Source organism: Lithobates pipiens, unplaced genomic scaffold, assembly GCF_037356315.1.
Source record: "Lithobates pipiens isolate NorthernLeopardFrog02 unplaced genomic scaffold, aLitPip1_a1.2 Scaffold_1, whole genome shotgun sequence".
NCBI lineage: Eukaryota > Metazoa > Chordata > Amphibia > Anura > Ranidae > Lithobates > Lithobates pipiens.
Window position 1 is genome coordinate 223,207,149 of NW_027507685.1, and position 26,657 is coordinate 223,233,805.

A 26,657-nucleotide genomic window follows, 5' to 3' on the forward strand; every position below is an offset into this window, starting at 1 on the left:
AGGTGCTCTACATCCAGAGGGCAACACAAATGTAAGTGAACCCTTCGCCTCTCCCCTGAGACCCGGGCATTCCCCTCCATGGTGCTCCGCCATCATTTTTCGGCTCATCCCTTTAATCCAGGACACATATGAATGACACAGGTTCTGAGGCTAATATAATGCGAGTTTAATTACCACAGAACCTATGTAAGTAATGTGTTCCCACCACAACTCAAACCCTGGCCTGTCCCCTCTAGAAGAGGATCTGTAATACGCTCCAGACGTTTTTAATCACATCACTTTATTTGTGATCTCTGTACTTCACTACTACTACATCATAAATCCCAGCACAGTGATCAGAAGAGACGTCTGTAGTCGCTCAAAGTGAGGTCACCGCAACCGTGGCTTCTAATTGGACGGAGCGCTCGATGTGTGGCGGAAGTATTTCTAGAGGCGGGGCCAGTCCAACACGCGTAGCGGAAGGGTGAGCTCCGTGATTGGCGGGCGCGATGTGTCTTCCTTCTGTTGGTTGGTAAATAGAGTCCTCGTTTTGCGTGACGTATAAAGAGCGCGACCGGCATTACAAACAGGTAAACTGAGCTATAAATTGTCCTATGCATGGATTATCAGTAAGAGGACAGAGGGGTCATTTATAGATGGGTTCATGGTGACATGTAGGTGCTGTGGGGTTTTATGCAGACTTGGCTATACTATAGATAGAGGTGTGCAGACAGGTGGTGGGCCATGCATGGCTGTTGTTGTCAGGGGTAACCACAATGTTTCAGGACCACACTTACTATACATAGATCAACCTGAATTCCACACGTTTTTTGTTTCATTGTTGCAAGCTGGACCAATATAACAATGCAAAAAAAAAAGAACATGCCTGGAATTCTTCTTTACCCTCTTGTTGCCCGTGTAACACATATGTCTGGCGGCAAAAAGGTGGGCTTTAAGACCCCTTTCACACTGCTGGCACCCGGGCACCAGCGGTAAAGCGCCGCTATTTTTAGCACTGTTTTATTTGGCCGTTAGTGGGCGGTTTTAACCCCCTGCTAGCGGCCAAGAAAGGGTTAAAAAAAAGAGCTGTGAAAGGGTTAAACCCACCACAAAGTGCTGCTGCAGCAGCGGTATAGCTGTGCTGCCCCTTTGATTTCAGTGGGCAGTAGCGGTGTATACACTGCTCACATGATCATCAATTCCTCCCATCCCTCAGGCATTAAGAACATTTTAAAGCAGGGATATGCAATTAGCGGACCTCCAGCTGTTGCAAAACTACAAGTCCCATCATGCCTCTGCTTCTGGATGTCATGCTTGTGGCTGTCAGTGTCTTGCTATGCCTTATGGGACTTGTAGTTTTGCAACAGCTGGAGGTCCGCTAATTGCATATCCCTGTTTTAAAGGGACACCAGGGCAGTGGAAGAGGTTAAATATATATTTTTATGTATTTGATTAAATGATTCCACATACCTAATAAGTTTAGAGTGGAACACAAGGCAACATGGATGGAGGGTTATAACTTCTGTCAGGTTTTTTTTTTTTTTGCTGTATTTTTCCCATCAAGGAGCTAAGTTGTTAATCTAACGTGCTCCCTGCACCCTCTGTATAATGTAAGCTCCCATCTTGAGTGTGGGCATCTGAAGCCCGCTCATTTCTCCCGGGATATGGGGCAGCTGACTACCCAGCATGCACCTCCCCAATCTTGCGCCTGTACTGTGAGAACAAAGCGCAGCCAACTTGGTATATTGCAGGTTGCCATTGCAGCGGCGTTGTCTACGGAAGTCTCCGCCCCGTTGTTATGGCAACCTGTCAGTCATTTTGCCCATTGGCTCCTGGGATTGATGACCCTTATATCATACCTCACACATTTTTGAGATGTGAATGAGGGACACTTATCAGCAAAAGTATGCAGACATAGGAAACACCCCTTGCCACACCCCCTTAAAGGAGAATTGTACAAGAAAACAAGATTGGTTAAAACCATAAGTGCTTCTTTTTTTTTTTTTTTTTTTTTTTTTTTTTTACCACTACTATTCCTTTTTATTGGCTTTTGGAGTTTACAAATGCAGCAATTTAGAAATCAGATGAAAGGTTTAGCACTGGGAAACACTTTAAAAAAAAAAAAAATCTCCTAAACTTGTATGGTTTAGGAGATATTCCCCTTGCAATGAGCCGCTGACTGCAACGGCGCATGCGCACAGGGGATTCTCGGCTGAAAGTCCGGCAGACGCCGGACCCTGCCGGAGAGAAGTCTCCCGCGCGTATGCGCCGGAGCCACGATACCCGAAAGACACCCCGAGGGAACATGTCAGCTCCCTCTGCGTGTATCAGGTGAGATGTCGGGGTCTCGTTCTAAGGTAAGTATTTCATAATGAGCTATTATGCGGTGCATATTAGCTCATTATGCCTTTTACATTACAGGTCTGAAGAAAAAAAATGTCAGTGGGTATAATTCCACTTTAACCCTACAGGTACTAGACCTTAAAAAAAAAAAAATCGGCATAGCGATCAGCAACAAAGGGTGCTGAAGTAAAAAAAAATAAAATAAATAGGGTGTAACTCCGCTTTATTCGGAACTCACAAAACGCACATTCACCCTCGCATTGCAGCTGGAGTAGTAGTAAAGAATCAAAGCATGAATGGAACATTAAGATTATGATAAACAAGCATCTCAAATAAATAACGTGCACCAAAATATAACTTACTAGAGGTATAGGTAGGTGGCCATAAAGAAAAGATGCAATGAGAAATCATTCTTTTGCCGCTTTGACCGGCCACCCAAGGACAGTTAACTCCCACAATGCTCGAACAGAGGGACCAACAAAATAGCAGCATAGCTGGCCGCTACCACCATCAGAAAAAAGAGCTGACAGTTTTAGGAGCAATGGCTTTAGATGACTAACAAGGTATTTGCCCACCTTCTCCCTCTCTCTCTCAGGTATTTCTCGGCTCTCAATATCATGGTTATGCTGCCTCCCAGCTTGACGGAGGAGGAGGAGTCTCTGCAGCGGAAGTATGCCAAGCTCAAAAAGAAGGTTTGTTAATTCTGATGGAAAAAAAAAAAAGTCTGAGGGCTATTGTGACAGCATAATGTAATATATTCAGTTAGTGATAAAAGATTGATCTACTAAAAACTGGGATGTTTTTAGTGTTATAATCCATATACTTACAGACTGTAACTCATTTCCTACTTGATGAATGCCCCAAAGTGGTTGTAAAGGCAGAAGGTTTTTTATCTTAATGCATTCTATGCATTAAGATAAAAAATAAAAATAAAAACACCTTCTGTGCAGTAGCCTCCCTAAGCCCCAATACTTACCCGAGCCCCATCTCTATCCAACTGATGTCCACAAGTGCCTCAGACATTCTTGGACTCTCCCTCTTGATTGGCTGAGACACAGCAGTGGTGTGTGCACTTTTTTTTTGGCACCGGGTGGAGTTTTTGGGTGTGTTTCACATGCCACGGGCTAAATAAGAAAAAAAAAAAACACAGCGGCACCATTGGCTCCCACTGCTGTCACTCAAACACAGCCAATCAGGAGAGGGGGCAGGGCCATACCACATCTCCCTATGTCTGAATGGATATCTGGAGCTGTGCCCCTATAGCGAGCTGCGCTTGCTGTAGTGGCACTTAACAGGAGGGAGGGGCCACGAGCTCCAGCCAGGGACCCAAGAAGAGGAGGATCTGAGCTGCTCTGTTCAAAGCTACTACACAGGGTAGGCAAGTATGGCATGTTTGTAAATTCTCGTTTTTTTTTTCTTTTTTATTAAAATAACAATCACTTTAATGTCACTTTATTATCAATAACATTGGCTTTGTTACACACAGCTTGTGTGGTTGTTTGTAAAAACAGAAAACACTTGAAGCCTGCTAAGCAAGTCCTATTGCACATGGGATTTACCTTTTTATAAGAGCAGTGTTGAAAGCTTGCTGCTGACTTTTCATATAAGGACACTTACCTGTCCCTGGGTCCAGCCCTGTCCTCATCCAAACCGGTTCTTCAATCGGCTTCAGATGCCACATGCTGGCATCTTGACTAAGGGAAACCGGCAGTAAAGCCTTGCAGCTTCACAGTTGGCTTCCAACTACGCATACACAAGCTGCACTGCGCTTTGTGATGTGTTCCAGAAGGCTGTGGGAGGAGGAGGAGAGGAGGCCGGATTTCCTCTCAGATCACCGCAGCGATCTGACTGGAAGTTAGAGAGTGGTTACCTGTCAAAATCAGGTACCACCCCCCCCAAGAAAAATAAACGGCCAAATCCAAAGGAGGAGGGAGAGCGGAACTTACCCTTTTGGGTGAAGTTACGCTTTAAAGTACTATTCAGCTCCAGTTTGTAAATGTTGAACACAGATCCTAATGAGAGTGTTGATTACCACTTTAAACAAGTAGCTTGTTTAAAGTGGCCATCAACACTCTAATTAAGATCTGTGTTCAGCATTTTACAAACTGGAGCTGAATAGTAATTATAAAAGCTTCAACAAAGATCACTGTTCACACTGCTTTTATACAATCTGAAGCATGAAACATGCCTAACTCCTTCTGTGTCTAGGGAAACCTGCGCATGTGCAGTGACAACTAGGGGTTCCATTTAGTCGTTTGGATTTTTATTCCTTATGTGGTTCATTGTGTGTGTCTTTTAATTTTCCTGCAGACATGTTACTGAGGCTGTCCATACATGGCTCAAATTCAAGCCAATTCCTGTGAATCGCTGAAATTCAGTGGAAGGCCCTATCAACACACCCACCTCTACAGACTTCGATAAAGAAAAAAAAAAAAGAAGCTGTCTGAACAGTGACTGCAGCCAATGAACTGCAGTCACTGTTCAGGTATTCTGATAGCGGCAGGGACAGCAGCTCTCAGGGTAGAGCGGCTGTCAGTGGGAGATTCCTCCATCCACCCTGAGGCAATCTATGGGCAATTAGCCCTTGCCTGTACGAGAGAAATCTCTGCATATCTTGTCAGCTTTAACCTACAACACAAGCTTTTCTTTGTAAAAATTATTATTTTGGAGTGATGGAGTTCGGCAGGCGTAAATATTAAACATTACAAAGCACTATGTGCAAAGCATAGAATCAGTCAGAATTTGCAGAAATCGAGCCAGTGCAAGACTCATTCGGATGGCTGTTGTGTTTACTGAACTTTGCCTCTGGCACTGTTATTATTATTATTACTGTGACACTAAAGTCTGGCTTAAAAAATAAAAAAATCTTTTCAAATATGTATTCTTAAAGTGATACTAAAGCTAAAAACATTTTTTACCCTAAAATGTTTGTTATTATAATAAAAAAAATGGATCCTGTTTCTTTAAAATATGTTTATTTAAAATATTTTATGAATAACGGCACAGTGTAATTTGCCCCCCCCCCCCCCGTATCATATAAAATTCCTGCCTGGTTCTGCCCTCTCCCCCCTTTCTGTTAAATTTTTTTTATTGGTAACATATCAAAAAGCATGACAAGGGGTATTCATTGGTTTCAATTAACCAATACATTGTTGAAAATGAGTAAGGAATTCTAACGCAACATTATTCGCATTGGGGATACAGAAAGGTTTAGAATAGCAGACCCCCCCCCCCCCTTTAAACTGACCACGGTTTATCATGGCTGCTGAGCCCTGACACTGTGGTCAGTTTATGAGCCTCTGTCATCCGCAGCTCGCTTTTGTCCTCCTCTCTCCCTCCCTCCCTGCCTGTCAGCTGTGTCAGTGCCTGCCCCCTCCCCTCCTGCTGCAATAACTTGTTAGTTTTCAGGCAATCCCCTGTCTTCCATAATGCTATGTCTCCACTGTAAATTCTTTATTAAAGAAACGCCGTTCTATACCTTATTTCCTAGCGATACTCGGCACTCACATGACTGGCCTCATCTCTCCTACCGACTGATGTCAATGGGGGATTCTCGGCCCCTCCCACTGTAGCTGTCAGATTGAGAGAGGGAAGAGGCAGCTGGTCACATGGTATAGAACTGCATTTTTTAAAAAATAAACCATATACAGTGGAGACATAGCATTATGAAAGACAGGGGATTGCCTGAAAATGAACAAGTGGGTTTAAAACCACTTTAATGTATTCCTTGCATTAAGGTAAAAAACTAAATTTTTTAAATTACACTCTTGGGGTAAAGAAGACTGACCAAACTGTCCAAGGTGTAGCACTGATACAGGTACACTTATACATATGCTATGGTGATGTCCAAAAACTACATCGCTACAGGAGGGTGTTTTTGATATTTTAAATTCGTTATGTTTTACACAAATTCACTTATAACCAAAAATAGCTTTGCTGGGGATTATATCGGAAGGCACCATCCCAGCTGAAATGCATGTGATGTGGCCGAGAACTATGTATATGGCTCGTAAACTGGTACTACTAAAATGGATATAGAAATATCCGCCAACGACAGATCAATGGATTAGGGTGATTAATCTTAATTTAAGGCGAGAGGAATTGGCATATAAACATAGGAGGAGGTCTGAAAAAAATCTTAAAAAATTGGCATTGGTGGCTATTCTTGTCTGAACAATCAGTTGAGTAAATTAATGATACTGAAGACAGCTAACAATGATACAAGGGGGGGGGGACATGCATATATATTCATATATGGGACGTACTAAACTGCATATTGGGATGATTGGATTATTGGCTGCAATACTGAGAACTCTCACTAGAAGCAGTTGCTAATGTTTAACTGTTCAATTGCTAATGGAAAAATTACATTTGACCTGTTTTTGATGGGAATATGGGTAGAATTATTATTTCTCATGGGGTTTATGGAAGGAATATCATGTTAACACCTGACAATGAACATATTCAACCCATTTCTGATAATAATATGCATATAATTATTTTTCTACATGGGGATTATGGGTGGAATATTTACCCATAATCCCCATGTAGAAGAATAATTATATGCATATTATTATCAGAAATGGGTTGAATATGTTCATTGTCAGGTGTTAACATGATATTCCTTCCATAAACCCCATGAGAAATAATAATTCTACCCATATTCCCATCAAAAACAGGTCAAATGTAATTTTGTCCATTACTTCTGTATAATTTACAATGATTCTGTTGTAAGTCTCCACGTAGATTTATCACCAAGTGAATAGTTAAACATTAGCATTAATACAATTTTTATATATATATATATATATATATATATATATATATATATATATATATATATATATATATAATGAGAAGAATGGTCTTGAGTAAAGATGAAAGCGTAGTCTGGTGGGCGCAAATAGGAAATGTGTTTTTCCTTTTTTGGGAGTGGGTTTGTGGGAAATGTATTGTGTTTTTTTTTTTTTTTTCTTACTTCTGTATCTCGTTCATTTTTTATTGTTTTTTTTCATAAAATATCTGATATAATTTTTTTTTTTTTTACCTTAGTAATAGTTTGGAGAGGTGTCCACATTTGGTCTTATAGTGTGTTTTAAAGCTGGAATTACATTTGCGTTTTGGAATCATTAATGGCAAGTCTAATTCAGCGCATTGTTTAGAATCTGTCCATTAGTACTTATGTGTCATTTATGTTACAGAAAAAAGCACTGCTTGCCTTAAAGAAACAGACATCCACTAATCAGACAGCCCAGGCCGGGATCAAAAGATGTGAGTTGTGTTTCCTATTGTCTCAATGCTTTGTTTTATCCTAAGGCCTCATGCACACCGGGCATTAAAGTGGTAGTATAGACAATTTTTTAACTTTTGCCTACAGGTAAATCTATAATAAGGCTTACCTGTAGGTAAAAAGAATATCTCTTTAAACCTGTACGGTTTAGGAGATATTCCCGGAGCAATGAACCACTGACTTCAATGGCGCATGCCCCCCCGGGGATTCTCAGCTGAAAGTCCGGCAGACGCCGGACCCTGCCAGAAAGAAGTCTCCCGCCTGCATGCGTGGGAGTGATGACATCGCGGCTCCGGCCACTCACAGCGCCGGAGCCACGATACCTGGAAGACACGCAGAGAGAAAATGTCAGCTCCCTTGGCGTGGATCAGGCGAGATACCGACGCCTCGTTCTAAGGTAGGTATTTCATAATGAGCTAGTATGCGGTGCATACTAGCTCATTTATGCCTTTTCCCTTACAGGTGTAGGGGGGAAAAAAAAAGTCAGCGGCTTTACTACCGCTTTAAACATGCGGCTGTTAGAGGCATTTGACACCTTTTTCTTCTGTCTGTAAAATGTGTCCTTGCACACATACACTCACCCGCCACTTTATTAGGTACACCTATACAATTTATTGGTAACGCAAATTGCTAGTCAGCCAATCACATGGCAGCAGCTCAATGCATTTAGGCATCTAGACGTGGTGACGACGACTTGCTTAAGTTCAAACCGAGCTTCAGAATGGGGAAGAAAGGGGATTTAAGTGACTTTGAGCGTGGCATAGTTGTTGGTGCCAGATGGGGTGGTCTGAGTATTTCAAAAACTGCTGATCTACTGGGATTTTTACACACAACCATCTCTCGGATTTACAGAGAATGGTCCAAAAAAGAGAAAATATGAGCGTCAGAAAATGCCTTGTTGATGTCAGAGGAGAATGGGCAGACTGGTTTGAGATGATAGAAAGGCAACAGTAACTCTAATAACCACTCATTACAACCAAGGTATGCAGGATACCATCTCTGAATGCACAACACATCGAACCTTGAAGCAGATGGGCTACAGAAGCAAAAGACCACACCGGGAGCCACTCCTGTCAGCTAAGAACCAGAAGCTACAATTCACACAGGCTCACAAAAATTGGACAAATGAAGATTGGAAAAACATTGCTTGGCCTGAGCTGCAATATTCAGATGGTAGGGTCAGAATTTGGTGTAAACATGAAAGCATGGATCCATCCTGCCTTGTATCAATGGTTCAGGCTGGTGGTGGTGTAATTTTCTTGGCACACTTTGGGCCCCTTAGTACCAATTGGGCATTGTTTAAACACCACGGCCTACCTGAGTATTGTTGCTGACCATGTCCATCCCTTTATGACTACAGTGTCCCCATCTTCTGATGGCTCCTTCCAGCAGGATAATGCACCATGTCACAAAGCTCCAATCATCTCACCACTGGTTTCTTGAACATGACAATGAGGTCACTGTACTCCAATGGCCTCCACAGCCACCAGATTCCAATCCAATAGAGCACCTTTGGGATGTGGTGGAACGGGAATTTTGCATCATGGATGTGCAGCCGACAAATTTGCAGCAACTGTGTGATGATCATGTCAATATGGATCAAAATATCTGAGGAACATTTCCAACACCTTGTTTAATCTATGCCACGGAGAATGAAGGCAGTTCTGAAGGCAAAAGGGGTCCAACCCGGTACTAGCAAGGTGTACCTAATAAAGTGTTTAGAGGCAGAAAAAAATAACGTCACTTGTGCATTCAGGAGAGGAGCATTGGGGCAAAAATATGTTAGATACGTGTAAATGCTTGAGAGTTCGTTCCAGTGGCCAAGAATTAATGATTATCCTGGCCAATGGAATGAACAAACAATCAGTACGGCTTGGTGCACCTAAACACATTTGCAAAACACAACTTTTTCCTCTCTGGAGCAAAGGAGTCCAGGGAGGAAAAATAAATAAATCCTGTGTGCATGAGATGAGGCCTGAATCTTTTTTCATTTCTTAATTTCCTTCTTCTCTTCCTTAGCGATGTCTGACCAGCCGGCAGTGGATACGGCCACAGCTACAGAACAGGCTAAGATGCTGGTGAAGAGTGGAGCCATTAGTGCTATCAAGTCTGGGACCAAAAACAGTGGATTCAAGCGTTCCCGGACTCTGGAGGGCAAACTTAAGGTCGAAACTAGCAGTATATTAATATCTAACAGATGCACCACTTGTGTGTTTTCTCTTGGTGCAACCACCAGTAGATGCCGAATACAGTGTGTGCGTTGAGATTACTTCCAATGTTGGGCTGGGAGGCCCCCCTCCCTTTAATGTTATGTTGTCCAAAGCTAACGGGCACTACACATTTGCTACCTCTGGGGAGGGGCAAGTAGATTCATTGGCGCTATTATATGTGCGCCTTCCCTCTGTTATCTTAATATTGCTGTCTATATCCCCATTAAATGATATTGGATCCCAGTGCTTTGCCTCTGTTTGTTTGGATTTGGGTTGTCCAGAAGATCTACATTTTATTCTCTTTCTTGTTTGTAGGACCCTGATAAAGGTCCAGCTCCAACTTTCCAGCCCTTCCAACGAAGTGTCTCTTCTGAGGAGGACCAGACCGAGGTAACACACCAATCAGATACTTGTCTTTATTGTGCATACTTCATTAAAGGTGAAAGCTGGGGTGTGGTTGCTGCAGGAAACCATTTGCTATCTCAGTTTTGTTTTGTTTTTTAACAACAAGTTTATATAACTCTATAATTTCCCTGTCCAGGCCTCACGGCGTACCCAGAGGAAGTCCCTTTATGAGAGGTGAGGCTGGTTTTGATTTGTCTTCTATTGCTATGTCACTCGTTTCATCACTGTCTGCGTATACCAATATCTGTATCCTATTCAGCTATTGTTGATTTAAATACCAGCTGTAGCCAAAATGAAAACATTTAGGTTGGAGTTGGACTTTAAAATGTTTTAGTTATAGATGTGTTTGTAATGAGTTTATTGTAATTTAAGCAGAGTTCCGCCAAAAAGTAGACGCTCGGCTTATCTGCCTCCTCACATGCCTTCCCCCCCCCCCCCCCCCCCCCATCTGGTGCCACACTTGGCAATTTTCAGGGGGGAGCAGGTACCTGTTTTTGATAGGTACCGTTCCCACTTCCGAGATATCTCGCCGCAGTGAGATCACTGAGGTTCAGCCCCGCTCCTCCTTCCCACGCTGCCGGGCTATTCAGAAAGCACAGCATGCTTTGCGCTTGCGCAGTACGGAACCAGCTGTCAAGCCCAAAGGTTTCACTGCTGTTTTTCCTTACCAGGAATGGCAGTGACAGCACCCGAGAGCCAATGGTTTCATTGGCTGGAGTGCCGACATTGCTAAATTCCAAGACAGGTAAGTATCCTAATATTAAAAGTCAGCAGCTACAGTACGTATAGCTGCGGGTGAAATTTATAAACCGTGGCCATGGACAACAAAAAAACTTGACAGAAGTATATCCTCTTTCTGTGTCTATCAAAAAATGTAAGGGTTTGGGCTAGAGTTGGGTATCAAGCAGTTATCAGGTGCGGTTTTGCGTCTTTAAAAAGGAGTCTTCCATACACCTATGCTGAGAAGTTCCTTAATGCATTAAATGTTTTATTTCTGTGTACACTGGGGCAGCATTATTTGCCAGTTACATATGCAGGCTCCTCTTCCTGCTATCAATTTGTCTCTTTCAGCTTTGTAAGTTCCAGTGAGCGAATGCGAGACCCTGAAAGAGAGCTGGAAGATCGAGAGAGTGACAAAGACTCTCGGCGTGGAGACAGGGAGACATTTGACAGAGAAAGAGACCGCGGCAGAGATCGGGAGCGAGATAGAGACAGGGATCGGGAAAGGGAAAGAGACCGAAGCGATAGAGATCGCGAGAGGGAGCGGGATCGAGACAGAGAATTCCATAGAAGTGAGTAAAATAAGTAAATACGCTGTCTGCTTGTTATTGCCTAAAAGTCAGGCTTACTGGTATTGCACTTTTTAGCTTTAGTTTTCTTGTATCTCTTCATCGTTATTTTTTCTCACATATATTCCGTTCACTTTTTTTTTCATCCTCCTTGTTGTTTGCCTTCTCATGAATGCTGTTTTAACCGGTTGCTGCAGCAACTCATATATGTGCAACTTCAGAAGTGTGGGCTTTAACAGCCACTTGCTGAGCAAATGTGTCGCTGGGTGGTCAATGTTTCCCTGCTGAGAATGCCCTCACGTCGTGCTTCTAGCATAGAGACCGAGCTGGGAAAGGCAGCTCTCGCTCTAGACTATCAGTTGCCAGTGGGACTGGCTCCCATGCTTGGCACATGCTTGCCAATCCTTCCCACCCCCTGAGGGTTCAGAGTCTCTAAAAAGGGATACTGGGGCAGGCGAGAAGGGCTTAAAGAGAACCTCAACTTTTAGAGGCAGGTGGAGGATAAAGGACTAGTCACCAGTGTTGCCTGTGGTCTCCCTGCAGATGATCTTTTCTTCATTACTGAGTGACCACGCCTTGTTCTGCACTGTGTGGAGGTGGCCATCTTGGTATTGGCAGGGCTTTGCTTCCTCATGTCAGAGCATCCCCTTTGATGACTGATGGGGTAATGGTCAAAAAATGACAGGGGAGGTGGAGGAAGCACAAAACCATAGCGTGAATAAAGCAGAAGCAGGGAGATCCTTGCACTGGGTGTCTTTAGGTATAGCTTTCTCTCCAGCAAAGGGAAAAGTGAGCCATATAGACTCGTTTTAGTCAGAGGCAGCACTGCCTTCTGTGATCACCTACTAGAGGTAACAACCAGTTTGGAGGCTCAGGGGACAGGGTACTGTGAAATCTAGATGTTCCCTGAAAAGATAGTAAATCTTGACCAAAGTGCAATGCAATAGAACCTGACTGCTTTGCTGTGCAGTGCATTGTGGGAAGTTAAAGCCTAACTCCACAATTGGTATCCTTTTTTAAAAGGTTGCTTGGGCCAAACTGGCTCGAATGAACTATTTACTGCACTAATAGGTGCGCTTTCTTGGAGTGCTGTATATAAACTGTAGGTAGCCTCAACTTTATACAGATGACTGCAATGTATTTGGAATGGTACAGGGACTTTCTTTCCCCTTGCCCGGAACAAAATATTCTGCCTGAGCGCTGCTCAGCCATTCACAGGATAGCTTTGTGTTAAGTGAATGAATACAAGCTTCCCCTAATTGGCTGAGGCATGGGTTGGTGATGTCATATGCCTGCCTCTCAGCCTCAAAGGAGATTTTGTATTCATTTCTAGAATACAAAGCTTGCTGTGAATGGCTGAGCAGCATCAGCCTGACTCTGTGTCAGGAGTGGAATGGGAAGTCAGAACACATTGCTGTATACTGTATGTGGCTGAGGCTACACACAGTTAATACAGTGTGCCCAGCAAGGGCACCGGTTAAGCCCCATACACACTATTAGTTTTTCTGCTGAGTTTTTTCCTTCAAATTTACCAAAACCATGTAGTGCAAGGGCCTGTCTGAATGCATAACAAATTGAAACGCCTAAGGTTTGACCTCATAGTATATGGTTTTGGTGAATCTGAAGGGAAAAACTCAGCAGAAAAACTGATAGTGTGTATGGGATTTTAGTGCAGTAAATAGTTTGTTTTGGGCCATCTTTGCCAAAAATAACTATAATTACACATGAAAAATTTGGCTTTAAGATAAAAATTGATTTTATGCAGTTATACCAGTAGTATTTTAAAATCTGTGTTATGATTTTTAATTATTATAAGTGGCCTGAGGGTTTATTTTTATAGAAATACAGGTATTTAAATTGCTGACCTTCTCCTGGAAAAAATGCTAGCTGCTAGGTCTCAAAATTCATAAAACTAAAAAGCAAACATTGAATAGGCATGCCAGGTAGTGTTTTCAGGCGAAGTCAGGAATAGCAGCCTACAATCCCCCTCAGTACAGGTTTATAAAAATGAAGACAAAGCTATAGGCCAGGGCTTGAAAGTCTTCAGATCCCATTTTGTGGTGGACATATCAGTTGCAGCATGCTGAAACTTGTAGTTCCTGCACAGGTGACTTGCAGCAAGCTGCTTCTGCCCAGCCCACATTACTCGTATATACATATCCCTTAATATTTTGTAGGGTCAGATACTTTCTCGGACCGCCGGGGTCCCAGAAAAGGGAACACGGTGTATGTTCATGGTGTCGGCATGAAGAAGCAGATGCTCACAGACGCCTTCTCCAAATTTGGGAAAATTATCGACCTTGCCATGGACGATCAACGAAAGTATGAAAACACAAGGGAAATATTTGGGAGGGGGTGTAACCATAGCTTATGCAAATAAATGTAACGGTTGTATATTGTTCACAGGTGTGCCTTTGTTACATTTGACAAGATGGAATCTGCAGATCAGGCCATACAAGAGGTAAGGGTTTCAAATATTTGTCATTTGACGCCCCTTTAGTTCATTTATTTGAATTGGAGGATCTTTGGTTTCAGGATGGGGATTGCTTAATGTTAAAGTCATTAATGAATATGTATCCCAGACCTGGTCAGAACCTGTTAACTATAGATTTGAATGGTATGATTTTTCATGAAAAGGCATATTTATAGATATAAGTAGTTGAAGGATATCCGATCATTATGTGTATTATGGGACTTTTTGTATAAGAGCATCAATATTTTATAGAAAAAATAGAAACTTTAACACTCATACAAAGATTCTGATAGTTAAAATTGACCACTTTGAATTAAAAACATAAAAGCAGAAAAGAGAGACAAGGCTGCATTGTAAAAGACTTGTATATTGACAGTTACACCCAAAATGTCTGTTTTCTTTGTTATAAGGAAGTCACTAAGCTAACAAAGGTAAGTCAATTACTGTGGGATTCAATTTGTCAGAATTTACAAAGAACTTTAATCATTGCTTATTGTGATATCAGAGAGTAAATATATAATGGTGGCACTTCATAGAACAATTTAAAAAAAATTGCATATCTGACAAATAGCAGAACAACAGTCTTTATCAATTGCAAACAATATAAATTTTTATATTGCTGATCCAGAATTAGATATGAATAAAATTAGGAACATTTATATACATATTCAGTTTTAAATATAGAGTTAAAGGTGATGTCTGAATAATACAGATGGCTCAAATTTTGGAGCTTTAACCCAGAAGCTACAGAGTAAATCGCTTGATTTCCCACATGGTGTGGATGGAGGAATATCCATTGTATTTAGGCAGCTGGGTCACCAATGACTGGTATTGCGATTGTATTAAGAGTTAGACAAACAGTGACTTTATCTGATTGGTTATAGTCCCTGTTCAGCTAATAGTTTTCCATCCAGCTCCATCAACTTTTTTTCAAACCCACCCCAGATTAATACCCGACCCTTTGAGTCTGGTATGGATATTGAGGAGGAACCCCACGCTAAAATTAAAAAAACCCACGCCAAGAAAAATAAAACAATACCTGACCCTTATCCGAGCATGCAACCCAGATGGCCAGAAAGGGGGGGGGGGGGGGGCAGAAGAGCGAGCACCAGAAATTGAGCTATACCAGACCACATGACCTAGACATGATGAGGGATAAGGGCCTCTTCCCCACAACCCTGGACTGTGGTTGTGGGGGTCTGCGGGGAGGAGACTTATCGAAATATGGAAGCTCCTCTTTAACAAGGGGGCTCCCAGCTCCATCTCACCCCCCCCCCCCCATTGGAGTACTGGGTAAATTGTACCCCTACCCATTCACCCAAAAAAAGAAGTGTAGTGTTACAAAAAAAACAAGGAGACAGTCCTTTATTGAAAATGAAGAAGGTCTCCTGTCAGAACTCCAATGTATCTTCTTCCTTCGGTGATGTCTTCTTCCTCTGGTCTTCTCCCTTCGCTGATGTTTTCTTCTTCTACCTTTTTTAAAGCGGAGCTCCACCCAAAAGGGAACGTTTTGCTTTAAGTACTCCTCCCCCACCCCCTCCTATGACACATTTGGCATTTCATTTTTTTTTTGGGGGGGGGCAGGTACCTGGTTTTGACAGTTCTTCTCTCCCCCTCCCTCCCTGCAATCTTCTGGGACACATCACAGGTCCCAGAAGATTGCTTGATCATTCAGGAGATGCGTCATGCACAGTCACAGTGCACATCCGGCTGTGAGGCCACAAGCTGTCACAACCAGGTGCCCAGAGTTGTAATGCCGGGGAGATAAGAGGGAGAGAATCGAGGGTTCAGGCGACCACATCACTGAATCCTGATAGAGGTCAGTGTCTGTTTATTAAAAGTCAGCAGCTACACTTTTTTTGTAGCTGCTAACATTTAATAAACACAAAAACGACTAGCTCTAAGGCGCTTTAAGGACACCCAAAATGCCAGGTGTATAACAAAAAGAAATTACAAAGTTCTGACACTGCAGAACATTAGTATAGCACACAACTTCAATTGTCTGGTATGTTACCTCTGCAAGAAATAACAATTGCTACTGTAATAGTACCCAATTTTTCTTAGAAATACACATTGTGCTGATCATTGGGGCATCCATAGGCAAAATTACACCACAGTGATTACTATTTCTTGTGCCAGCAACATATTGGAAGATGATTATTTTGAACTTCAGCTCTGAGAGATGCGATATTTACTGTCTGACATCACTGGCAATGATTTACTGTAAGTTCCTTAGAAATTCTGAAGATAAGAATCTTACAGGTTTGACTTATCTTTGTTTGGTGACTTCCTGATGACAAAGTAAATAGAAACATTTTCAATGTGACTTTTCACATGCAGGTTCTTGTGGACTATTCTGACTATCCATTAGGCTTTTTTTTAATGTGTGGCCTTTTTTTAAGCATTTTAAATTTTGAAGGTGGTCAATTCTGAATAAATAAGATTTTTTTTCTATTATAAATAGATTTTTTTTTTTTTTTTTTTTTTTTTTTTTTATCTTCTTCTTTTTTTTTTTTTTATATAAATATTGTTGTGATACATTTAAATGTAATTTCCCCTTTTTATAAAAAAGCGATAAATGTTTATAGGAGAGCTGCAGATGACGGAGGCACGTAAATTGACCAGTGTCAGGGCTCATGATAAACTGTGTACAGTTTACAGGGGGGAGGGTAGAACCAGGCAGGATCAGTCAGGTATTTCAGATGATAGAGCCAAATTACACAGCACAAGCACTATGCTGTAAAAAATGCTTTAAGGGAACAGGATCCATTTATTATATTTTTAGGGTAACAAATGCTTTAATGTGTTGTATTGTACATTGCATTTTAACTGCAAGTAATATCACTGCGCAACAACACAGTATAGTAAATTGTGTCATCACATCATCATGATGGAAATGGTTTCTGAACGTACCTGACTGGAGCCCGGCTTCTGAGATCCTGGGGCATAGTTCAGACATAGGTGGTCCCTTTAAGTAATGGGGTCCTGAAACTTAAAGGGTCTTTTGTGGGCAGCACAGAAGGTAGATCAGCCCCGTTTTCAGTGTAGTCAAAGACTCTGTGCAGCAGTGCTCAGCAAGAAGCAAAGCTGGCATTAATAGAACTTGCCAAGAACTTGTGGGTTTTTTCTTTTTTGTTTTTTTCTGGGGGAGAAACTCAAATGTATGACCTCTCACTGAGCCGTCCTCCTCCTCCTCCTCCTCCTTTCTTGTTCTTCTGAATTTCACATTTTTCCTGCTTTGTCTCCTTCACCAGCTTGATAACACCACGATCGAAGATGTCACGATCAGTGTCAGCATTGCTCGGAAGCAGCCGATGCTGGATGCCGCCATTGAGAAATCCGTCTGGGGTCAGTTGGGTGAGTATTGAGACTGTGTGTGCCGGGTGCCCGGTGTAATATAGTTGTGTGGTTATGGGAGGCAAAAAAAAGACAAAAGCCTATCAAGATAATTCAACCTGAGCTGTAAACCTAAAGGAAAAAAAAAAGGTAAAACCATTTATTAGCCATAAAAGAGAAAACGTGACTGATTCTTCATCAGCAAATCAAGGAAGATAAAAAAAAGGATCTGTTTTTACTTAACCCGGACTCCAACCTTTCTTTCACTCTTGCACAGTTGTACCGGCTCCTCTCCTGTACTGAAATTGCTCACTCTGATTTCATTGCACACTGTGAACATCTTACAATGCGATTTAGAATCTGCAGCAAGTCAGATAGTGAGAACAGTGCTGTGCACAATAATAAAAAATCTATTAAAACTAGATCACAAAACATGAATATATCAAGTGAAGGGTTCAAGTGAATAAATGGTTACTGTCCCTTTAAATGACATGAGAGAATGTCTGAATGGTATATGTACAATTCAAAAGCAAAACGAATAAATAATATCCATCCCTTTTAAATAACATGAAGCATTAGTGAGTGTAAGTGATATATAATTCAGTTTATTTATATATCACTTGACCATCACATGAAAAAAAAAAAAAAAAAATTAACGTAAATTTACAACCTATGAAAGATGTAGATGTGTCTTCTTTAACTGCTTCACGACCAGCCGCCGCAGTCATACTGCGGCAGGTTGGCTCCCCTGGGCGAGCCGTCATAGCTGTATGCTAGCCACTTTTATGATCACTAGGGGGCGCGCGTGCCGACTGAGCCAATGCGCGTGTCCGGCGGTCGCGATGCCCACCGGGCATCCCTGATCGCTCCACACAGAGAGGAAACTGAGGTCTGTCAGTGTAAATAGACAGATCTCCATAATGTCAGGGGTAAGGAGACTGATCAGTTGTTCCTAATGCTAATAACATCAATCGGTCTCCTCCCCACAGGCAGTCCCACCCCCCCCCCCCCCCCCCACAGTTAGAATCACTCCCTAGGACACACATTTTAATCCCTTGATTGCCCCTAGTGTTAACCCCTTCCCTGCCAATGACATCTACACAGTAATCTGTGGCTATTTTTGGCTCTGATCGCTGTATAAATGTCAATGGTCCCAAAAAAGTGACAAAAGTGCCCGATCTGTCCGCTGCAATGTCGCAGTCTCAATGAAAATCGCAGATCATCAGCATTACTAGTAAAAAAAATAAAAATAATAAAAATGCCATAAATCTATCCCCTAGTTTGTAGACGCTATAACTTTTGCGCAAACCAATCAATATACGATTGTTTTTGTTGTTATGTAGAAGAATACATATCAGCCTAAACTGAGAAAGAAATTAGTTTTATTTTATTTTTTTATTGGGAATGTTTATTATAGCAAAAAAGGCAAATGTAATTTTTTTTTTTTTCAAAATTGTTGCTCTTTTTGTTTATAGCGGAAAAAATAGAAATCACACAGGTGATCAAATACAGCCAAAAGAAAGCTCTATTTGTGGGAAAAAAAGGACATCAATTTTGTTTTTGTACAACGTCGCACAGCCGCGCAATTGTCAGTTAAAACGTTGCAGTGCCATATCGCAAAAAGCATTAAGGGGCCAAATCTTCTGGGGCTTAAGTGGTTAAAAATATATATATATTCCTGGATGTTTCTAGTCCACTTTTGTGCTTCTCCACTGTGATAACCACCAACAAACTGCACATAACAGAAGATGTGGCTGCTTAAATTATAGGCAGCATTTGGGCTTTTTCATATTTTCCCAAGGAGGATGGATCACAGTATCTTACTCTTAGGAGCGGTCCCTTTTAAGGATAGTAACTCTCTGGTGCTGGTGTCAGTAAGGCCGTCATTTTCTAGGGCCAGCATTTATGTATTGCAGCTGTGTAGCCAAAAATGCTCATATAGTGTAGTATTTATTTTAAAAACTGGGCTCAATAAACCAATAGAAAAGCAAGTATCAAAAACTCACAAAGATGGCTGCCACATGTAAAGCCATGTGGCAGCAAAACTTCAGCACTCTTTAGCTCCACCCAACGTGTTTCACGCTCTAGCGCATTCTCAGGGGTCCCCTAATTTTTGGGGTGTCTTTAAATTCAGCCCTTTGTAGGATGATAATTTTCATTTTCCATCATACGATGTGGCATCCTTTCATTCCTAACACATTACCTCGTCCATATCAGTAGAGATATCCAGCATGATATTTTTCCCCATTAAGATCTGATGTGTTCTCAAATTGTTCCTTAAATTTTCTCTGCGTGGGATTTCTCTGATGAATCTTTAATTGCTCTTTTAACCCTTTTTTCTTATTTGATATTTAACATGCAAAAAAAAAAAAAAAATCAATAAAATGATTAAACATACACATGTTCAGGCTGGAGGAGGAGAGGTGACGGTTCACTGTCTCACATGGGAGCCCTCTCTATTGTGCTTCCTCCGTGAGGCCTTTTCTAATTTGTGTGTCGCATTCTAACCCGGGATGTCTCCTCTCTGCAGCCGTCCAGAACAGTGTGAAGGGATCCCACAAAGACAAGAGGGCACAGGTCAGCTATTCAGAAGATTACTTCAGTGTAACCCCACCAACGCCCAGCAACAATCCCGGCTGACCAGACATCACCTGGGCGTAGTGTGGAAAACTTCATAAAAATAGGTCCTTGCGTTGAGGTAGCTGGGCTATACTGACGAGAGAGCTGTGTCTAAAATATGTTTGATGTTGTATAATAAACTGTTTGGTGTTTAATGGTGCGCGTTTGGAGTCATGGAATTTACCTTTGCTGTGTTCCCTACGCTTGAGCAGACTTACTCCTTAGTACTCCAGCCAATCGGCTAAATATACAAGTGACACCTACACCGTATGGTCAATTTTATTTGGTCACCCCAACAAATGACTGATAAAATGGAACTGAGTTCAAAAAGCGAAGGTTTGCTATGTTATAGGGAACACCTAGAATTGTGCCCAAGAATAACCCTGAAAATGAACATTTTGTCTGTGATTTCTCCTGAAAAATAGAAGTGCACTTCCTGATATGTGAGTGTGCCTACAGCCATATAGCTCTTTATCTGAAGTGTGAGATCTAAGGCACTGTTGCCCCTGACTTCTAGTTTCTGGAGATTTACAGTGTGATTTGGTGATGTCACTACTGTTCTGCTCACTGTTCTCCTTTCTGAAGACTCTAAGATGAGGAAGCCAAGCCCTGCTTGTACCAAGATGGTCACCTCCATAGAGCTGTGTTTTATCACAGAGGATGTTGTTAAGGGCAACGAACATTGGCCTCTGATGGTATCCTCTACGACAAATCCATTGGGCTGAGCCTAAGCTACTGACGTCATCACGCTGCCAGCATGTTGCATAGTTAGTTAGTCTGATTGAAAAAAGACACAAGTCCATCTAGTTCAATCAACAGTGGATTTTGAGCTTGTTTCATTTTTTTTTTGTATTGTGAGTACCCTCTTTACTGAATAAATGCACTGGTTTTATATACAGTGATGCACTATCCGGTCTCCTTTGTTTCTCTCCTGGCTTTATTGCTGAACTGATTGCTGAACTGTCTGGGGTTTGCTCCCTGCCAAGCTGGCCCTCTCCATTTGAACTGTAATCTGACCAATCACCATGCCAGGACCTACTTCAGGCACCCTTGCCTTTCCTTGTCATATTACACCCTACAACCAGCTACATGTTTTTTTGGACAGGAGGTGAAAGGGAAGCCCTCATCATCTTGGCCTCTACCAAGTACATGATGCTCTGTCTCCCTCTGCCCCCATCACCTTAATAATAGAACCTGTGTTTTGTTTATTGAAGGGGGGGGGGGTGCTATTTCTTATGTGTGTTTGTGTTTTTTTTTTTTCCCCAGCAGCCCTGTCCCCTCACCACTATTATAGCCTAGGCACATATCCCTACAGTAAATATTAAACAGCCCTTGCTATATACAGTATCTCACAAAAGTTAGTACACCCCTCACATTTTTGTAAATATTTTATTTGTATTATATTAAATATAGTTTTATATCTTTTCATATAACACTGAAGAAATGACACTTTGCTACAATGTAAAGTAGTGAGTTTACAGCTTGTATAACAGTGTAAATTTGCTGTCCTCTCAAATTAACTCAATACACAGCCATTAATGTCTAAACTGCCTCCAGTATGAGAGAGTGAGAGCGATTAAAACCAAATGCAACACACCTGCGACCTTATGACACTGGGGAGAGAAAATGGCTAATTGGGCCCAATTTGGACATTTTCACTTAGGGGTGTACTCACTTTTGTTTCCAGCGGTTTAGACATTAATGGCTGTGTGTTGAGTTATTTTGAGAGGACAGCAAATTTACATTTCAGTGAGGGAACCATGAATGATGACATGTACTGTGACATACTGAAGCAGAGCATGATCCCCTCCCTTCTGAGACTGAGCCGCTGGGCAGTATTCCAACATAACCCCAAACACCCCTCCAAGACAACCACTGCCTTGCTAAAGAAGCTGAGGGTAAAGGTGATGGACTGGCCAAGCATGTCTCCAGACCTAAACCCTATTGAACATCTGTGGGGCATCCTCAAACAGAAGGTAGAGGATCGCAAGGTCTCTAACATCCACCAGCTCTGTGATGTCATCGTGAAAGAGGACTCCAGTGGCAACCTGTGAAGCTCTGGTGAACTCCATGCCCAAGAGAGTTAAGGCAGTGCTGGAAAATAATGGTGGCCACACAAAATATTGACAACTTTGGGCCCAATTTGGACATTTTCACAAAGGGGTGTACTTACTTTTGTTGCCAGCGGTTTAGACATTAATGGCTGTCTGATGTATTATTTTGAGGGGGCAGCAAATTTACACTGTTATACAAGCTGTACACTCACTACTTTACATTGTAGCAAAGTGCTATTTCTTCAGTGTTGTCATATGAAAAGATAGAATAAAATATTTACAAAAAAATGTGAGGGGTGTACTCACTTTTGTGTATACATATCTGAATTTTCATACATGTGCTGATCAACTACACATAATAAATTTGTGATCCAAAAAATGAATTACTTCATCAAAAACAAACATCCTCAGAAGCAGATTCTTCAGGTTCTTCTGAGGACGTCAAGTTTTGATGGTGAAACACGTCAAGTAGAACTTCTGGTGTGTCATTTCTGGTCTTTAGGTGGAACGCACTCTGAAGGTGAGGCAGCGTCCATCTTGATAAACACATACCAGACCAATGCTTTTTTATTCATATGGAGATTTTTGTAAAGAATTGATTCGCTAACTTTTAATAAATGTATTCAGTTTTTCACTATGAGAGGATTTCTCTCCTTTTCTTTTTTTCAAACTACTTCTGCAAAAGAATAAAGAGGACCAGAAAAAGGCGAGTTTGTTTTTTAGAGAAAGAAGCATACCAGGTAAGGGAGGAAGGTGGATCTAAGTTCCTCTTTTAAAGTCAATTTTATAAGCATTTTTATTTTCAGCAGATATGATAAAAAGCTTTAGAAAACATTGATTATAGTGCATGTCAGTCCATTCAATGTGAAATGCTGCAGAGATGTAGATCGGTGGTTAACATAAAGGGGCTGAGTTCCAAGGACCGCGTTCTTCATTCCATGTTCTGATCAGGCCGGGCAGACAACCTCCCCTGAATCCGGAATTCCGGGCAAGAACTCCAGTTCTCCACTTAGGTGTTCCTGCAGGAATGGCAAGACCTCCAGGACATTCACATAGAAATCCCGAGCATTGGCATGACTCTGGCTCCTACGGGCTTTTTCACAAGGGTTAAAGATTCCAAAGCTCAGAACCCCCACCTGAGCAGAAAAATAGAATGAAAAGAGAATAAATGAGCTTTGGCAGAAATGCTTAAAGAGGAAGTAAACCCCTTCAAACCACTTTGACCTACAGGTAAGCCTAGATTAAGGCTTACCTGTAGGTCCAAGCAATATCTCCTAAACCTATATGGTTTAGGAGATATTTGCCCGAAAATGGGCACCGCTGTCTACGGCGCATGCGCCGTAGACAGCGGCGCGCAGGCGCACTAAATGCGGCAAGTCCAAGAATGGATTTGCCTAATTTGTCGACTCCCGTGCGCATGCGCGGGAGTGACGTCATCGCGGCTTCGCCGAATGGCAGCGGCGGAGCTGCGAGACGCGACTCCCGTGCGCATGCGCCGGAGTGACGTCATCGCGGCTTCGCCGCTGTCATTGGTCGGAGCTGCGAGACGCCACCAGCAAGATGGATGCAGCGGACTACAGGGATCAGCGGCGACTTCGCTGGCTCCTGTGTCAGGTAAGTGACACATAATGACCTACTATGCGATGCATAGTAGTCCATTATGCTTTACCTTTGCAGGGAAAAAAAGAGGAAGTAAACCCATCAGGGTTTACTTCCTCTTTAAAGCAATTCTGTCAGTAGATTAAACGATTATAGAAGAGAAAAAGAAAATAATTAATACTCATCCCATCGTCCACACTGCCATTCTTCACTCTCTTAAAGCAGAGTTCCACCCAAAAGTGAAACATTCTCTCTTTGTACTCCTCTACTCCTCCGGTGCCACATTTGGCACCTTTCGCGCGGGGGGGGACAGGATACTGGTCTTTCACAGGTTTCCTGTTCCCACCTCAGCCGCGGGTATTAACATCACCGCCCAGGCTCCCTCCTCCTTCCCCGGCCACCGGGCCAGTAGGAGAGAGGAGCGGAGCCTCACGCATGCGCAGTAGGGTTCAAAGCATTAGCCATCGTGATTGATGATGGATCTACAGTGGGGGGACAGTGTCTTTTATTAAAGGAATTGTCAAAAACTTGTTTTGTCTTTACTCACTTTTTACACTTTTTTGGTGAATGGGTACTCATACTCATTCACAAGGGGGGAGGGAGGTACGGGATCTGGGGGCCCTCTTGTTAAAGGGGGCATCCAGGTTCCAATAAGCCCCCCCGCCTACAGACCCCCACAACCACCAGCCAGGGTTGGGGAGGCAAGGGATGGTTCAGGTGGGGGAGGATGCTCTCTCATCCCCTCTCTTTCCTGACCTGCCGTGCTTAATGCTTGGATAAGGGTCTGGTATGGATTATTGGGGGACCCCACACCGTTTTTTATTTTATTTCTTTTTTTTTTTTTTTATTGCTGCCAATTTTTGTTTTTACATTTAACTCACCAGGGAAGCCATCTGACAGCTGATGACTCATCGGTTGTTAAGGATGCGGCGGCTGGCTTCCTGGCCCGCTCCTTAAAGCGGAGTTCCACCCAAAAATGGAACTTCTGCTTCAAGGGAAGAGGTGACACCTTGACATGCTACATTTGGCATGTCATTTTTTTTGGAGTGGGGGGAGCGGAAACCCTCTTTTTTAGAGGGTACCAGCTCCCACTTGCTCCCGGCGCGGCAATCATCTGGGACACGCGATAGGTCCCAGATGATTGCCCGGTCAGTCACATCGTGCCGCATGGCTCATGCATGCGCAGTGCATGTCCGGCTGTGAAGCTATAGCATCAATGCCAGTGCTGCAGAGAGGAGGGGGAGAGGAGCGGAGCTTCGTTCCCCCACTTCGCTGGACCCTGGGACAGGCAAGTGTCCAATTATTAAAAGTCAGCAGCTGCAGTATTTGTAGCTGCTGACGTAACTGCTATACACAGTGTGTTATGGAAAGAGAAAAAAAAAACATGTAAAAACACTTGCATTTTTGGTGTGGGTCCATTGAGGTCTATTACACGCAATCTGCTGCGTGGAAAAAAGTCCCTGACCCTTTCCAAAAATGCACCAGCTGCAAAACGAATAGATGTGAACGTGTGCCATAAGAAACTATGTTAAATGAACCGTAGTGCGTTTCTACAAACTACAAAATGCACAAAAAAATGCATAGGCGTGAACCTACGGTAAAAGATTCGATTTCCCATCAATTTTAGTCTCAATGGTCATCAAGAAAGAGGGTGAATTTCTCCAGTAGAAGACACACATACCAATGATCATCTGATACTACTCCATCCAAAACTTACATTATAACCCAAAGATTTTTTAAAATTTAGATTTTGGTAGAATGTAGAGGGATAGAGGGAAATCTTTCAATGGTGACACTAGTTCTAGTGACAGCCAGGGATTCCCTCACTTCTTGTTCTGGCTATGGGACAGGAATTGACGAGACATCTCACCAATGGGACACAGATGGCAAAAACTAAATAAAAAAATGACAGGGGTTATAACCCTCCTTCATCCCACCAGCCTCCATCAATAACAGAATAATACCTTTTGCATTGACCGAACTTATAAGCTGACAACCTGCCATCATGCAGGAAAGATACAAATGCTGTAAGGTCACATCACTTTGCATTTTGCAATCCTGTTCACAGTTATGTGACGGACTATCAGCGCATTTGCTTTCCTTCCACGTTTTTATGGCTGCTTTTTGTGGTCAAATTGCCATGAGTCTCACCTGGAAGAATCGTCTCCCCTTCCTCAAATCAACGAAGAGAGATCCACCCGATTCTCCTGTGAAAGGAGGCAAGAAAGTGGCAGTTAGTTACAAGTGTCTTTGTGCCTTGAAAAAGTATTCATACCCCTTGACATTTTCCACATTTTGTCATGTTACAACCAAAAACGTAAATATATTTTATGTGATGGACCAACACAAAGTGGCAGATAATTGTGAAGTGGAAGGAAAACAATAAATGGTTTTCAACATTTTTTACAAATAAATATGTGAAAAGTGTGGGGTGCATTTATATTCAGCCCCCCTGAGTCAATACTTTATAGAATCGCCTTTCACTGCAATTACAGCTGCGAGTCTTTTTGGGGATGTCTCTACCAGCTTTGCACATCTAGAGAGTGACATTGTTGCTCATTCTTCTTTGCAAAATAGCTCAAGCTCTGTCAGATTGGATGGAGAGCGTCTGTGAACAGCAATTTTCAAGTCTTGCCACAGATTCTCAATTGGATTTAGGTCTGGACTTTGACTGGGCCATTCTAACACATGAATATGCTTTGATCTAAACCATTCCATTGTAGCTCTGGCTGTATGTTTAAGGTTGTTGTCCTGCTGGAAGGTGAACCTCCACCCCAGTCTCAAGTCTTTTGCAGACTCTAAAGCCTCATACACACAAATAGATTTTCGGACGACCGTTTGTCCTTTTTTTGTGGCATGCTAGTTTCATGTTGAAAGTGACTGACAGCAGGGACACTTCCCCACCATAAGAAGAGACAGATCAGTGCTGCTATCTATAGCCTACACTGCTGATCAAGCAGGGAAAATCCAACAGGGTGATTGAACAGAATTCGATGAGTAGTCTGACTTCTGTTCAGACACAGTGGCTGCAAAAAGAAATTTTTCTGGCCCCTGCTGAGC

General features: G+C 42.3%; 2 protein-coding genes across 2 annotated transcripts in view; one reads left to right on the plus strand and one right to left on the minus strand.

Moving 5' to 3' along the window:
• The first annotated feature begins 441 nt into the window (after positions 1-441).
• On the plus strand, positions 442-20,099 carry NELFE (negative elongation factor complex member E). The gene is made up of 11 exons (XM_077483370.1): positions 442-569; positions 2,918-3,014; positions 7,524-7,593; positions 9,632-9,777; positions 10,138-10,212; positions 10,364-10,401; positions 11,299-11,519; positions 13,694-13,838; positions 13,923-13,977; positions 17,244-17,346; positions 19,856-20,099. Exons 2-11 carry the CDS (start codon positions 2,940-2,942, stop codon positions 19,963-19,965), a joined length of 1,038 nt encoding a protein of 345 aa, XP_077339496.1. The 5' UTR covers positions 442-569; positions 2,918-2,939; the 3' UTR covers positions 19,966-20,099.
• Positions 20,100-22,768: 2,669 nt separating this feature from the next.
• Positions 22,769-26,657, minus strand: part of LOC143983551 (complement C2-like) — an 81,970-nt gene continuing 78,081 nt past the window's right edge. Inside the window, exons 17-18 of the mRNA XM_077483357.1 lie at positions 25,749-25,804; positions 22,769-23,134 (exon numbers count right to left, since the gene is read on the minus strand). Coding sequence (XP_077339483.1) covers positions 22,946-23,134; positions 25,749-25,804 — 245 coding nt within the window. The 3' untranslated portion in view covers positions 22,769-22,945. The remainder of the gene's footprint in view (positions 23,135-25,748; positions 25,805-26,657) is intronic.

Coding starts and splice junctions, on each gene's coding strand:
- NELFE (XM_077483370.1), top strand. CDS start 2,940: ATGGTTATGCTGCCTCCCAGCTTGACGGAGGAGGAGGAGTCTCTGCAG. Junction 10,213..10,363: donor CTGAGGAGGACCAGACCGAG/GTAACACACCAA, acceptor TTCCCTGTCCAG/GCCTCACGGCGTACCCAGAG. Junction 11,520..13,693: donor AGACAGAGAATTCCATAGAA/GTGAGTAAAATA, acceptor AATATTTTGTAG/GGTCAGATACTTTCTCGGAC.